At 42.1% G+C, this 13,346-nt stretch overlaps 1 protein-coding gene across 4 annotated transcripts in view; it reads left to right on the top strand.

Moving 5' to 3' along the window:
* Positions 1 to 13,346, top strand: part of IGF2BP3 (insulin like growth factor 2 mRNA binding protein 3) — a 183,032-nt gene that overhangs the window by 89,207 nt on the left and 80,479 nt on the right. For all 4 annotated transcript variants that reach the window (XM_024106730.3, XM_008170031.4, XM_005290853.5 and 1 more), the window contains 2 exons: positions 12,643 to 12,694; positions 12,794 to 12,857. In XM_024106730.3, the coding sequence (XP_023962498.1) occupies positions 12,643 to 12,694; positions 12,794 to 12,857 (116 nt within the window). The remainder of the gene's footprint in view (positions 1 to 12,642; positions 12,695 to 12,793; positions 12,858 to 13,346) is intronic.

Raw genomic sequence — 13,346 nt, 5'->3', positions numbered from 1 at the left:
GGCAGGCACAGAGTCGCACTGCAGGAAATCTGGGACAAATGCTGTCCCGGAGTCATTCAACCTGAGACTTGAAATGTGCATTTCAGTTCTGTCCCACCCACTTAGGGATGGGTGGTCCCCCCTAGATAGGATGCTGGACTGGGCCTTGAGAGACTGGGGGTGAGTTTCCGTAGAGGTGACCCAGAGCCTGCCTGTGACTTTGGGCAAGACACTTAATGTGGCTGTTACCTCCACTATCGATCTGTAAAACGGGGATAATACTTTCCGACCTCAAAAGGGTGCTGTGAGGATAAAATCTACTAATGATTGTGGGGTGCTTGGATACTGGCTGATGAGCCAGTACTTAAGACAATCAGTTCTATGGCACTACGGAAATGGGCAAACACAAAAGTCACGTGTGGAACCTCAGTGGATTGATTATTCTGAATGATTTTCTTTCTACCTGGTATAATGCATAAGTCACTGTCTAATGCTAAACAACGAGGAGTCCTTGTAGCACCTTAAAGACTAACAAATTTATTTGGGCATAAGCTTTCATGGGCTAGAACCCACTTCATCAGATGCATGGAGTGGAAAATACAGTAGCAGGTATAAATACACAGCACACGAAAAGATGGGAGGTGCCATATGAAGTGGGAGGTCAGTCTAACAAGACAGTTCAATTAAGAGTAAGATACCAAGGGAGGAAAAATCACTTTTGTTGTGGTAATGAGTGGCCCATTTCAAACAGTTGACAAGAAGGTGTGAGTAACAGTAGGGGGAAATTAATATGGGGGGAATTAGGTTTTGTAATGACCCAACCACCCCCAGTCTTTATTCAGGTCTAATGCTTATTTTTCCAATGTATCTTATGCCCAATCACACTGCATCTCCCTGAGCTGTAAATCAGGAAGGCAATAGTGTACTCTCCATTTGGGAGATAAGCAACTATCTGGAGGCCAAACATTCTCTAAACATCTGGCTAGATCTTAGCAATGCTTTCCATTGGGAGGGCAGCTTGTGAGTGGAGGAAATATGTATTTTACAGAAGGTTTTGAAATGACTGAAGCTCTTTAATAATATAGTTTATGCATGACCCTTCAATTTTGTATGTTTTTTTTTCCCCAGGCTTTGCTTGTAAAGAGATCTGAGAATTCTTCTTAGTCAGTTAGCCATGAAGTGGTTGTTAAAGACTTTTTTTCTTTAAAAGCCTATCATTTTGAATGTATACTGTACACAGTTAATGTCATTGATATAGTCTCCATCTGAGTTCTAATACTTATTTTATCAGAGGAAATTGTGAGCTAAACCTACTTCCCCCTGTAATTAGTGTTCTCTTCTCAGATAGCTGTAAATGGATACTGTAGGAAATGCTAAATTCTGGAAGAGCAAAACTCCTGGGGTAGATTTACCGAGTATCCATCACAGAAGTGGTCCCTGTTTCCACAATACAAATATACAGCAGTACTCACAAAAACATTTTTCCTCTATATGGTCTTATTCAAACTAGTTGTGCTCACAACTATATAAGCTTATTCTCAGTGATTGTTTCCAAAAGATGATTCAAAAGCCAATTTTGCTGTTGCAACTAATTTCCTGTAGTTGCTGTAGTCACAAGCTTTCAGCTTCACTTTACTTTTGTGCTATTGTGGCTTTGAAATTTTTTAAACTAACAAAAATTATGCTCTCAAACTAAAAAGTTCAGGTTAGTGCAAATCCTTTAAAGCAATAACATTTCAAACCAGAGCTTTTTAATATCAATAGAAAATTGTACAGGAGCAAAAAAGTCAATATTTTTGCAACCATGGCTCTCTCACTCAGTTTACAGTTTTTGCCATTGTGTGCCTAAAAGTCTCTGGATGCCTTAAAGACTTGTATGAAGTCAAAATTGACATGTAAATACACCCAAGCGAAAGATAAATCCAGTGCAGAAAGGAGACATTTCCTCCCTTGCAATAAACCAGATTTGAAATTGACACACAGTAGAAAGATACTAGAATGGTGCTATGGCAGATGTTCTTAGGGAGACACAAAATATCTAAATTGAAGTAATATTTTTGATCTGAAATATGCTCAGATATCTTTATACTATAAAACTAGAGCAGGTCAAAATTTCAGGTTGATGAAAAATGGCTTTTTAAAATGGAAATTTGTATTTCTTGACATTTTAAATTTTGACAAACTGAAAATCAAAAGCAATTTTTTTTTCTTTCAAAAACTTCCATGGAAAAAGTTAGATAAAATTTGGGGTTTTTTAAATTTTTTGGGGAGGAATACTTAACATTTTCTGACCTGCTTTATATAGTGTTGAAAAGAGACCTGAGATTTGCCAAACTGGATCAAAGCAACATTCTGTCTAAACCCTTGTCCTGTCTCTCACATAGACCAATGTTGAATGCTGCCTCCCTGGGAAGGTGTTAAAATGTGATTCAATTACATAGCACTGTTAGGTGCTTTCTTGGTAGTTTAGGTACAGCTATGTCAATAATGCAGAAAATACACATTTCATCCCTCTCCAAAACCCCCACAGAATTTGCCACCTCCCACACTTCGCACATTCTCTCACTAGGACAGCATAATTTGGGCAGTATGAGCAGCACGTTTAGCATTGGATCCTAATATTGTTACATCGAACGTTGATACTATAGGGATAAGGTGGTGGGAGCAGTAAATAGAGTTTGCACTTGGATTCTGTTCTTCCTCATGAGATCAGATGGATAGATGTGACTTTACAGTCATACTAATGCTTTCCACAACAGCCCAGCAAGCCAGCTGTCAGGTGATATCTCCTTTACCTGGACATACTTATCAAAACTTGGAGAAAGAGGTTCTGGGAAAATTGCTTCACCTTTAAAATAAATAAATAAATACATTTGTGGGTGGTTGTTGTTTTTTAAAGTAGGGTCCTATCTGTGCTGCATTATTTTATGGTGGGTTCTTCTTAATCCCAGATGGTCATCTGTTTGTGCACTGAATCATAGGGTATGTCTACACTACAGGATTAATCCGAATTTATATAATTCGAATTTGGGAAACAGATTGTATAAAGGCGAAATGTATGCGGCCACACTAAGCACATTAATTCGGCGGTGTGCGTCCAAGTACCGGGGCTAGCGTCAATTTCTGCAGCGTTGCACTCTGGGTAGCTATCCCATAGTTCCCGCAGTCTCCCGCGCCCATTGGAATTCTGGGTTGAGATCCCAGTGCCTGATGGGACAAAAAACATCGTCGCAGGTGGTTCTGGGTACAGCCTCACCTTCTCCCTCACTCCCTCCCTCCTTGCATGAAAGCAACGGACGGCAGACAACCATTTCGCGCCTTTTTTCCTGGGTGAACACTGCAGACTCCATACCACGGCAAGCATGGAGCCCGCTCAGCTCAAGACAGCAGTCATGAACATTGTAAACACCTCGCGCGTTCTCGTGGAGTTTATGCTGAACCAGGACCAGAAAAACGAGGCGAGGAGGCAGCAGCGGCGGCAGCGCAGCGACAAGCATGATGAGGACATGGACATGGACACGGACACAGAATTCTGTGAAACCACGGGCCCCGGTGCTTTGGAGATAATGTTGTTAATGGGGCAGGTTCTAGCCATGGAACGCCGATTCTGGGCAAGGGAAACAAGCACAGACTGGTGGGACCGCATAGTGTTGCAGGTCTGGGACGATTCCCAGTGGCTGCGGAACTTTCGCATGCGTAAGGGCACTTTCATGGAACTTTGTGACTTGCTGTCCCCTGCCCTGAAACGCCAGAATACCAAGATGAGAGCAGCCCTCACAGTTGAGAAGCGCGTGGCGATAGCCCTGTGGAAGCTTGCAACGCCAGACAGCTACCGGTCAGTCGGGAATCAATTTGGAGTGGGCAAATCTACGGTGGGGGCTGCTGTGATGCAAGTAGCCAAAGCAATCACTCAGGTGCTGCTACGAAAGTTAGTGACTCTGGGAAATGTGCAGGCCATAGTGGATGGTTTTGCTGCAATGGGATTCCCTAACTGTGGTGGGGCGATAGATGGAACCCATATCCCTATTTTGGCACCGGAGCACCAAGCCACCGAGTACATAAACCGCAAGGGGTACTTTTCCATGGTGCTGCAAGCACTTGTGGATCACAAGGGACGTTTCACCAACATCAACGCGGGCTGGGCGGGAAGGGTTCATGACGCTCGCGTCTTCAGGAACACTACTCTGTTTAAAGGGCTGCAGCAAGGGACTTACTTTCCGGACCAGAAAATAACCGTTGGGGATGTTGAAATGCCAATAGTTATTCTTGGGGACCCAGCCTACCCCTTAATGCCATGGCTCATGAAGCCATACACAGGCAGCCTGGACAGGAGTCAGGAGCTGTTCAACTACAGGCTGAGCAAATGCAGAATGGTGGTAGAATGTGCATTTGGCCGTTTAAAAGGTCGCTGGCGTTCATTATTGACTCGCTCTGACCTCAGCCAAAGAAATCTCCCCATTGTTATTTCTGCTTGCTGCGTGCTCCACAATCTCTGTGAAAGTAAGGGGGAGACCTTTATGGCGGGGTGGGAGGCTGAGGCAAATCGTCTGGCTGCTGATTACGCGCAGCCAGACACCAGGGCGATTAGAAGAGCACACCAGGAAGCGCTGAGCATCAGAGAAGCTTTGAAAACCAGTTTCATGACTGGCCAGGCTACAGTGTGAAATATGTTTGTTTCTCCTTCATGAATACCTGCCCCCTTTATTGACTCATTTTCTGTAAGGAACCCACCCTCCCCCTTCCCCCAGCTTGCTTTCAAACCAAATAAAGTCACTATCATTTAAAAATCATTTATTCTTTATTAATAGATTAGAAAAAGAGGGAGGGAACCCGGGTGGGATTTGGGAGGAGGATCGGTGGGGAGGAAAAGGCCACTAAAAAAAGGTTAAAAAAATGACAGCCTTTTGCTTGGGCTGTCCACTGGGGTGGAATGGGAAGGTGTACGGAGCCTCCCCCCCCCCCCGCGTTCTTACACGTCTGGGTGAGGAGGATACGGAACATGGGTAGGGGGGAGGGGGGTACAGGGGCTGTAGCGGCAGTCTGTTTTCCTGCAGCCGTTCCTGAAGCTCCACCAGACGCCGGAGCATGTCTGTTTGCTCACGCAGCAGCCCCAGCGTTGCATCCTGCCTCCTCTGATCTTCCTGCCGCCACCTCTCATCTCGAGCGTCTCTCCTGTCCTCACGTTGGTCCCTCCTGTCCTCACGTTGGTCCCTCCTGTCCTCACGTTCACTGGCTTCTTTCCTATACTTTGCAACCATGGATTCCATAATTTCTGAAAACATCTCGTCTCGCGTCGTCTTCTTACGACGCCTTATCTGTGATAGCCTTCGGGATGGAGGAGGGAGGCTTGAGGAATTTGCAGCTGCTGTAGGGAGGGGAAAGAAGAGAGAATTGTTTAAAAAGATACATTTTGCAGAACAATGCTTATACTCTTTCACGGTGACCAACACTATTCACATTACATAGCACATGTGATTTCTGTGCAAGGTGGCATTTTGCCTCTTAATACTGAGTGCCTGTGCCTGTGGCTTTGCTGCTAGAGATCACAGGTCTGAGCAACAGAATTCGGCTTGCATGCGGCCATGGTAAGCCATTGTCTTACGGCTTCTGCGCCCTCCTTTCCCACATACCAAGCAAAGCCCGTAGAGTGCTGCGGTTTTTCTGTTAACATTCAGCAGCAGCAGAAAACAAACTAACCACCCCCCCCCCCCCCCCCCGCCATGAATTCTCTGGGATGATCGCTGTACCCCTCCCCCCACCGCGTGGCTTGTATCAGGGAAGATCCCTGCAGGAACCAAACTAACCCCCCCCCACCCCCCCACCCCCCCCCGCCGCCCCTCTCCCGCCATAAATTCTCTGGGATGATCACGGTACCCCTCCCCCCACCGCGTGGCTGGTAACAGGGAAGATCCCTGCTAGCCAAACGCGAAAAGCTCAGGGCCAATTTCCCATCTGCGCTTGGCTAACTGCAGGGAAGGATTTATTTTCAGCCACAGGCAAACAGCCCAGTAGGAACGGCCACTTCTGTCCCCTTAATTAAGTTCCCGTATTTCAACCAGGTTACCATGAGTGATATCACTCTCCTGAGGATTACACAACAAGATAAAGAACGGATGTTGCTTGAATGCCAGCAAACACTGGGACCATACGCTGCCAGGCTTTGTCAGGCAATGATACCAGATTACTTGCTGCAAGCATGGCGTGGTCAAGTGTCCTACCATGGAGGACGGAATAAGGATGCACTGCCCAGAAACCTTGTGGCAAGGCTTTTGGAGTACCTCCAGGAGAGCTTCATGGAGATGACCCTGGAGGATTTCCGCTCCATCCCCAGACACGTTAACAGACTTTTCCAGTAGCTGAACTGACCGCGAATGCATCCCAAGTCCTCAGGGCAAAGTAATCATTAAAAACCGTTTGCTTTTAAAACAAGTTTTATATTTTAAAAGGTAAACTCACCTGAGGTCCCTTCCATGGGGTCAGGGTCTTGGATACTGGCTTGGGAGGGTTGGGAGGGTACTTCAGTCAGGGCGAGAAAAAGATCCTGGCTGTTGGGGAGAACGGAGTGCTATGTGCTCTCTGCAAGCTCCTCCTCCTCCTCTCCCCCATCGGCAGTATCCTCAGGTGTAGCTGATGAGACTATCCCCGACCCGGAATCCACGGTCAGAGGTGGGGTAGTGGTGGCGGCCCCCCCTAGAATTGCATGCAGCTCGGCGTAGAAGCGGCATGTCCGCGGCTCTGACCCGGAGCGACCGTTTGCCTCCTTTGTTTTTTGATAGGCTTGTCTGAGCTCCTTGACTTTCACGCGGCACTGATTTGAGTCCCTATTGTGGCCTCTCTCCATCATGCCCTTGGAGATTTTTTCAAAAGTTTTGGCATTTCGTCTTTTAGAACGAAGTTCTGCTAGCACTGAATCCTCTCCCCATACAGTGATCAGATCCAGTACCTCCCTCACGGTCCATGCTGGTGCTTTTTTTCGATTATCGGCCTGCATGGTTACCTGTGCTGATGAGCTATCTGTGGTCACCTGTGCTCTCCACGCTGGGCAAACAGGAAATGAAATTCAAATGTTCGCGGGGCTTTTCCTGTCTACCTGGCCAGTGCATCCGAGTTTAGATTGCTGTCCAGAGCGGTCACAATGATGCACTGTGGGATAGCTCCCGGAGGCCAATACCATCGAATTGCGGCCACACTATCCCTAATTCGAAATGTTAAAATCGATTTTGGCGCTACTCCGCTCGTCGGGGTGGAGTACAGAAATCGATTTAAAGGGCCCTTTATTTCGAAATAAATGGCATCGTTGTGTGGACGGTTGCAGGGTAAATTCGAATTAACGCTGATAAAACCGAATTAAAGTCGTAGTGTAGACCAGGCCATAGACATTGATAGCTGAAGGGGAATTAACTATAATGTAACACATATCCTGAGGCATTTAGTTGGACTGATCATACATTGGATAAACACGTATTTGCCTGGGTTTGTTTTAAATTAACTTTCTTTTACTTTAGATAAAGGGTAAATGGGAGCTACCAGTTTGGCTATCTCTGCATCTCTCATTCATCTGCTTTTAAATATCAATTTCTTAGACCTTTTAATCTCCATGTTATCTGCGAAAATTTCAATTTGTATCAGGGAAGCTGGGTCTGAAAAAAAGTCGAGAGACAGATGGTTTCTCCCCCCACTCCGGTCTGGATTGGGTAACTACTTTTTAAAAAATATCTAAACTTACCTTTCTGTCTTGCTTCTAACTGTTTTGGTTTTCACCAAACCCCCATCCCAGATTGTGGTATCCAAGCAAGGATATTCTTAAACAGCTTCCATGCTGATGAATGGATTTTAACTTCCTAATTTTATTCTCCACACTATGTCTAAGGTGTGAATGCTTTTCTTAAAAACAAAAAAACCCAACAATCCAGCAACCTCAAACCCTGCGAAGGTTGGTGTTCTAGGACTACCTCTCGTTATAATCTCCCTTTGAAGATACTGACTTTTTATATTATGGCTACCATTTCTTACTAAGGCTTTGTCTGCACTTTGTCCATATAGCTATGCTGGAAAAGTCCTTATAGCATAGTCTCAGTTATAGTACCAAAAGCACTTAATTGCCACTATAACTTTGGCCACACTAGGCCTTTTGCAAAAGAGCTATGTTTTTAAAAAAAATTCACACCCCTGACTGACATTGCTGTGCCAGCAGAATGGAAGTGTAGACCTGGCCTTAGGGGCTGAAGTGTGTTTACCTTGAGCCAGTCTCTCTCTCACCTGTTTGTCTTCCCGACCTCTGCTTTCTTCCCCAACCACCACCTCTTTCTCACCTCACCAGCGTTCATTCTCAACTCCTTTTTTAAAGACACATTACAAACAACTTCATTTTTCCCCTGATTGATTGTAAACATTCCAGGGGATTTTTAAAAATTTTGGGGAAGTTCCCTGGCTGCATTCTAACTCGGACTAGATGATCACAATCATCCCTTCTGGCCCTTGGAATCCCTGCATCTGTTAAGTGCCTGCAAACCCCCCCCCCCCCTTCCACACACACACACAAAATCCCCACATGGTCATACTGTATGACCCTCATCCTCCTTTCATCTGTCCTGATCTCATTGTTTGCCATTTTGGTTGTGTTGTACGCATGTTTGTTAACAAATTCATGAAAGACATTTGGACAAATTAATCTAGTTGCTCTATGTGAGAAGAAAAAAATTCAGAAGTTAATGTTAGAATCCAGCTCATCAGTGGAAGAAATATGGTGTGGCTCTTTAATCCTCTTTTGCTTGTGGTCTTGACATCTTGAGACTGATGTGCTTTGCCATACCACAATAAAAGGCCTAGAGCTAGAGCAATAAGAGTTGCGTGAAATACCCATGTTGCTCTGAAAGTGCACAGTCCTATGTTCAGCTGAACAATTCAGTTAGTTAGAAGTAGAATCCCTTGAATGAATAAATATGCAAAACCTGCATGGGAAACGAAATATTTGTAAACTGTAAATTTGAGTTACCCTGCTATTCAAGAGTGAAATTTTCTTGTCGAGCAGCCTATAAAGCAGTTATGATTGGGACTCAGTTGGTGTACGGTAACAGTATTTATAATGAAGTCAGAGTTGGCTTTAAAGTCTGATGAATGAGAAAGTCCACTGTATAAGGCTGCAGCTTTTTGTGAGAGAGACATCTGTGCTATAACAAGAGAGGGAGACCCAGTTTAGACAAATGCTGGAACCAGGGCTTTAGGAAAAGGAATGACTTTTTCTTCTAGCTTAGATTAAATATTTATACAAATGAACTTTTCTTTTCAGCTGCTCATCAGAATTGCGGCTGCACCACCAACTTGGCTTTGAATTTTGTTCTGATTGCCCAACAAGGCTGTACATGGAGAGAGTGTTGCAGAAGAGCCACTTAAACAAAAAATGTTTGTTTTACAGCAGAACTAGAGGCTTTGGGTTTTAGGGATGAAAATTAAGGGGGGAGGGAGAAGGTAAGGCAAAACAGAGTGGGAAGTAAATCTGGAAGAGGAAGGATGGGAGTAGAAACTAGAGTTGATATAAAAACATGGAGGGAAAACAGAACATAAAGATGAGCGAAAAGTACAAGAATGGAGTATTTGGAGAGAATTGTGGTAAAGGGGCTACTTCTCTCTTTCAGCAGATACACACACCAACAGCTGCTATTATTTTTTTTCGAATACAGTTAAATACAATTTGATTAGGTGTTAATCTTTCAGTGTTAATCATCCTTAATGCCTTACTGATTGAGACTGAGATGGCCAGGAAAATAAAGGTTTATAATGAAGACAATGCTATCATGATGACATGTTTCTTTGACCCAACAAGATTACTACTGTTTTTCTGAAAGGATGTTAGATCTGCTTCCAGTCCTTTGAGGGAACTTCTTAAATCTGTTTGGTAAAGCAATTCTTTTGAGAAAAAGGGAACTCAAGTTACTTGTGTGTTAAAACCATGACTAACTTTGTCCCTGTTTGTGGCAGCACAGAAGGGAAACGGGGAAGAAAATGAGTGGTGGTAAAGAGGAACCTGGGTGAAGAGGGTGGGATGCTGAATGTGCAGGATGGATAGTTTTATTAATCACAAAAGTGTAGTGTGTTGCAGATGTGACTTTTTAGAATGAATAAGAAGCTCCTGTTGTGTGGGTTGTTTTTTGTTCTGTTTTGTTTTTAGTGTTGTGTAGGCAACATTCTGAAGAAAATGAGAGGAGTTTTGGGGTTTTCCCTGAAGAATTCAGTATCTGTAAAGATAGTAGTATCAGTTATGTGTTGTTAGAATGAAATAAATTAACTATAAATCTGAAACATCATTTCCCCATCTCCTTCAGAGCTTTCCCTCCCCTCAAAAGCTGGTGGCATTTTCTGAATTGTGGTGTATATTTAAAAATCTTTGGGACAGGACACAAATTTAATACACACATATAACCAGTTTACAAAATATTGGAGAAATTTTATTCTGCAAAGCTGTACAGAACACTGGGAATTTCAGTCCTGTTCTTATAACAAATGGTTAAAATAAAAACAAAAAATCAAATGTAAGATATTGCAGTTTTGGACCTGGGTGAACTTGAGTTGGCTGATCATTACAGAGTTTAATTGTAACTTTAAATGTAAACTTGTGAAAAAACAGAATAGTTACATTATTTTATAGTACTATCAAGTCAGTGACACTGCAGTGTTGTTGATGTAATGTAGAAATGAAATTGCCTTATCAGACAATGGACTGTCTAGTCTACTATCCTATCAGAAGAAAAACACTTATAGAGGCTTTTTGAAGCCAGGGCCTGCCTTGCTTTTGCATTTTGGACAGCATCTAGTACAGTGGGACACTGATGTTAATGGGCGCTCTGGATATTCCACTTATTTTTATTGTGGCAAGTTATTGCATAAATTATCTAGGGGAGACGTTTTCTCTCTCTAATCCTGGGCAGTGAGTGAGTAGCTGGTTTATGTCCTAAAGCATGAAGTCAGAAAATCCTATGACTTTCACATTTACTCTAGTTAGTTAGTTAATTACTTAGTTAGTTCATATATATATATTATATTTTCCATATAAATATCAGATCCCTTTTTTTAACCCTCCTGAAGTCTTAGCATCAGTGATACTTAGTAGTGTGTTTGTAAGTGTGAATCAGTTTTAAATTTTGGAATTTCAGATGGGTTTCAGAGAAGTCTCCAATTTCTACAGGATTGTCCTAAAAGGAGCTTGTTTAAATTAATAACACAGACTAAACAAATTTCTAGTTGAATGAAGGAAGAGTTTAAACTTTTAACTATTGTGTAATAGACCAAGTGCTGTTAGAAAACTCTTTAATGGTTCCTAAATGAAGTAGATGGGAAAATACTGCTGTTCAGGGTGATTGTTCCCCAAATTTAGTCATGAAGAATGTACTGCCATTTATGTGTCTGACTAGAAAAGTTACATTTCAAGTGTCTGCATATATTTCCTATTTAACAAATGGCAGAGAAAGGAATAAACTGCAGTTAAATTCAGAATTGTTTTTTACATTGTACTAAATGTCTACAGTACATCAATAAATGTTTTTCTTGGTACACTTCTAATTTCTCATTGAAACATACCATGCTTTGAAGTCTTATTTATTTTATTTTAAAGACCAGTTATTTTGCATGTTTATCTTAGTTGTGGTTGTTAGAGATTTATAGGAATTGTGAGCTGTGCTGTTCTGATGCATGTGGATTTTTTCTTCATATCAAATGGTTTTCCTCCCCTCATCAGTATTATGCTACATATTTAACATTAAGTGAATATTTGTAGAGAAAATGGTATATGTGACACCTTATAGGTTGCAGATTTAGTTTTTGTTGCGCAATGTGAATTGCAAACTGCTTAGGCATTGCTTTAGTACCTTAACAGGATTTATGACTTGAGATAAAATGTTAAAATCTGATTAACCATAATAACGTGATTGCTGTCTATACCAGTTACTGCTGTTCAGTTATTTCTATTATTCAACAAATTCTTAATGGGAAGAAAATTAAATTTTAAAACAATGTAGGTTTAGGAAAAGGTTAAAAGATTTTGAGATAGAGGAAAATGGGGCGATAACTGAGACTTCTAACTTTACCAAATATATTTGAAAACTGGCTCTGTCTGGAATATTTTCTATTTTCTCACCCTTTTCTAAAATTATGACTATTTTTCCATTATGGTTATGGAGAAGGTGATTGCTCCAAATTAAACTTTAGTTACTAGACAAGGAGCTAATTGGAATTGTAGTTCTTCCCCATAATCTTTCTCCATACCGGTTTCTCCTTCTGCCCTTCTTCCAAAACACAAGGCCGCCACAACTTCTACATGGTTGTCAAGTGATTGCTGCTTCTGGGTCCCCCAGGGCTTGTCAACATGGGGAATTTGACCAGAATAGCTTATTATTTTTGTCAATCCCCTCATGTAGATGAGAGCTCAGGAAAAACCAAATATATGAGATTTCAAATGCAGATCTCGAAGTTGGGAGGGATGGAAAAAATGAACAAACTGCATGCACCCTTCCATGAATATCCTCTATCCACAACCCCAAAGTGGGAAGTTCTTTTGCATATTATGCATTCTACAGTTTACAAGTTCTAGTGTATAGTGTAATGACAGGTGATGCCTTTTTGTCAAGAAATTTTGAAACTCAAATTTGCAACTTCTTTTCCCTTTGATAGGTGCTGGATAGTTTGTTAGCTCAATATGGAACAGTGGAGAACTGTGAGCAAGGTACACAAGCTCTAAACTCAAATTGCTTTCAGATTTATAGAGGGTGAAGTGAGTGGGAAGTGAACTTAATTTTTTCTTCTGTTGCATTTTCCCCTCTAGTGAACACTGACACAGAGACTGCAGTAGTAAATGTAACATACGCCAATAAGGACCAGGCTAGACAGTAAGTATATTTTTGTGCACTTTGTTTTTATAGCTTAACTCATAAATCTGAGCTCAGCATATCTTATTGTAAAGTAGTACAGACGCCCTCCAACTTACGCAATCGTTCTGTTCTGGAAAGTCTTGTGTAACTTGAATTTTGCGTAAGTCGGAAACGTATACTCGTACGTTACGCAAATATTTCCACAACTCGAAAATCCTATTTTGGGCTTATGGAACTTTTTCCGTAAGTGTGAATTTGCATAAGTCCGGTCTTGCATAACCCGGGGAGTGTCTGTATGTATATTTTTGCTTCTGTTCAATTGCACCTTAGGAAAGCTTCTCCGCTTTACCTCAATTTACTGTCAGTTGTACACCAACTTTCTTTCCTGCTTTTTTAAATATTTGAAATCCTGAAGATGTGAATTCAGAATTGGGAAAACTATTTACCACAAATCTCTCTTAGGAGCGGATCAAAATCCCACTGACTCCAATAAATACCCTCATTTTC

The sequence above is a fragment of the Chrysemys picta genome, chromosome 2 (genome assembly GCF_011386835.1).
Source record: "Chrysemys picta bellii isolate R12L10 chromosome 2, ASM1138683v2, whole genome shotgun sequence".
Classification (NCBI taxonomy): Eukaryota; Metazoa; Chordata; order Testudines; family Emydidae; genus Chrysemys; species Chrysemys picta.
Note: the sequence above shows the minus strand (reverse complement) of the source record. Positions and strands in the feature narration are given on the sequence as shown.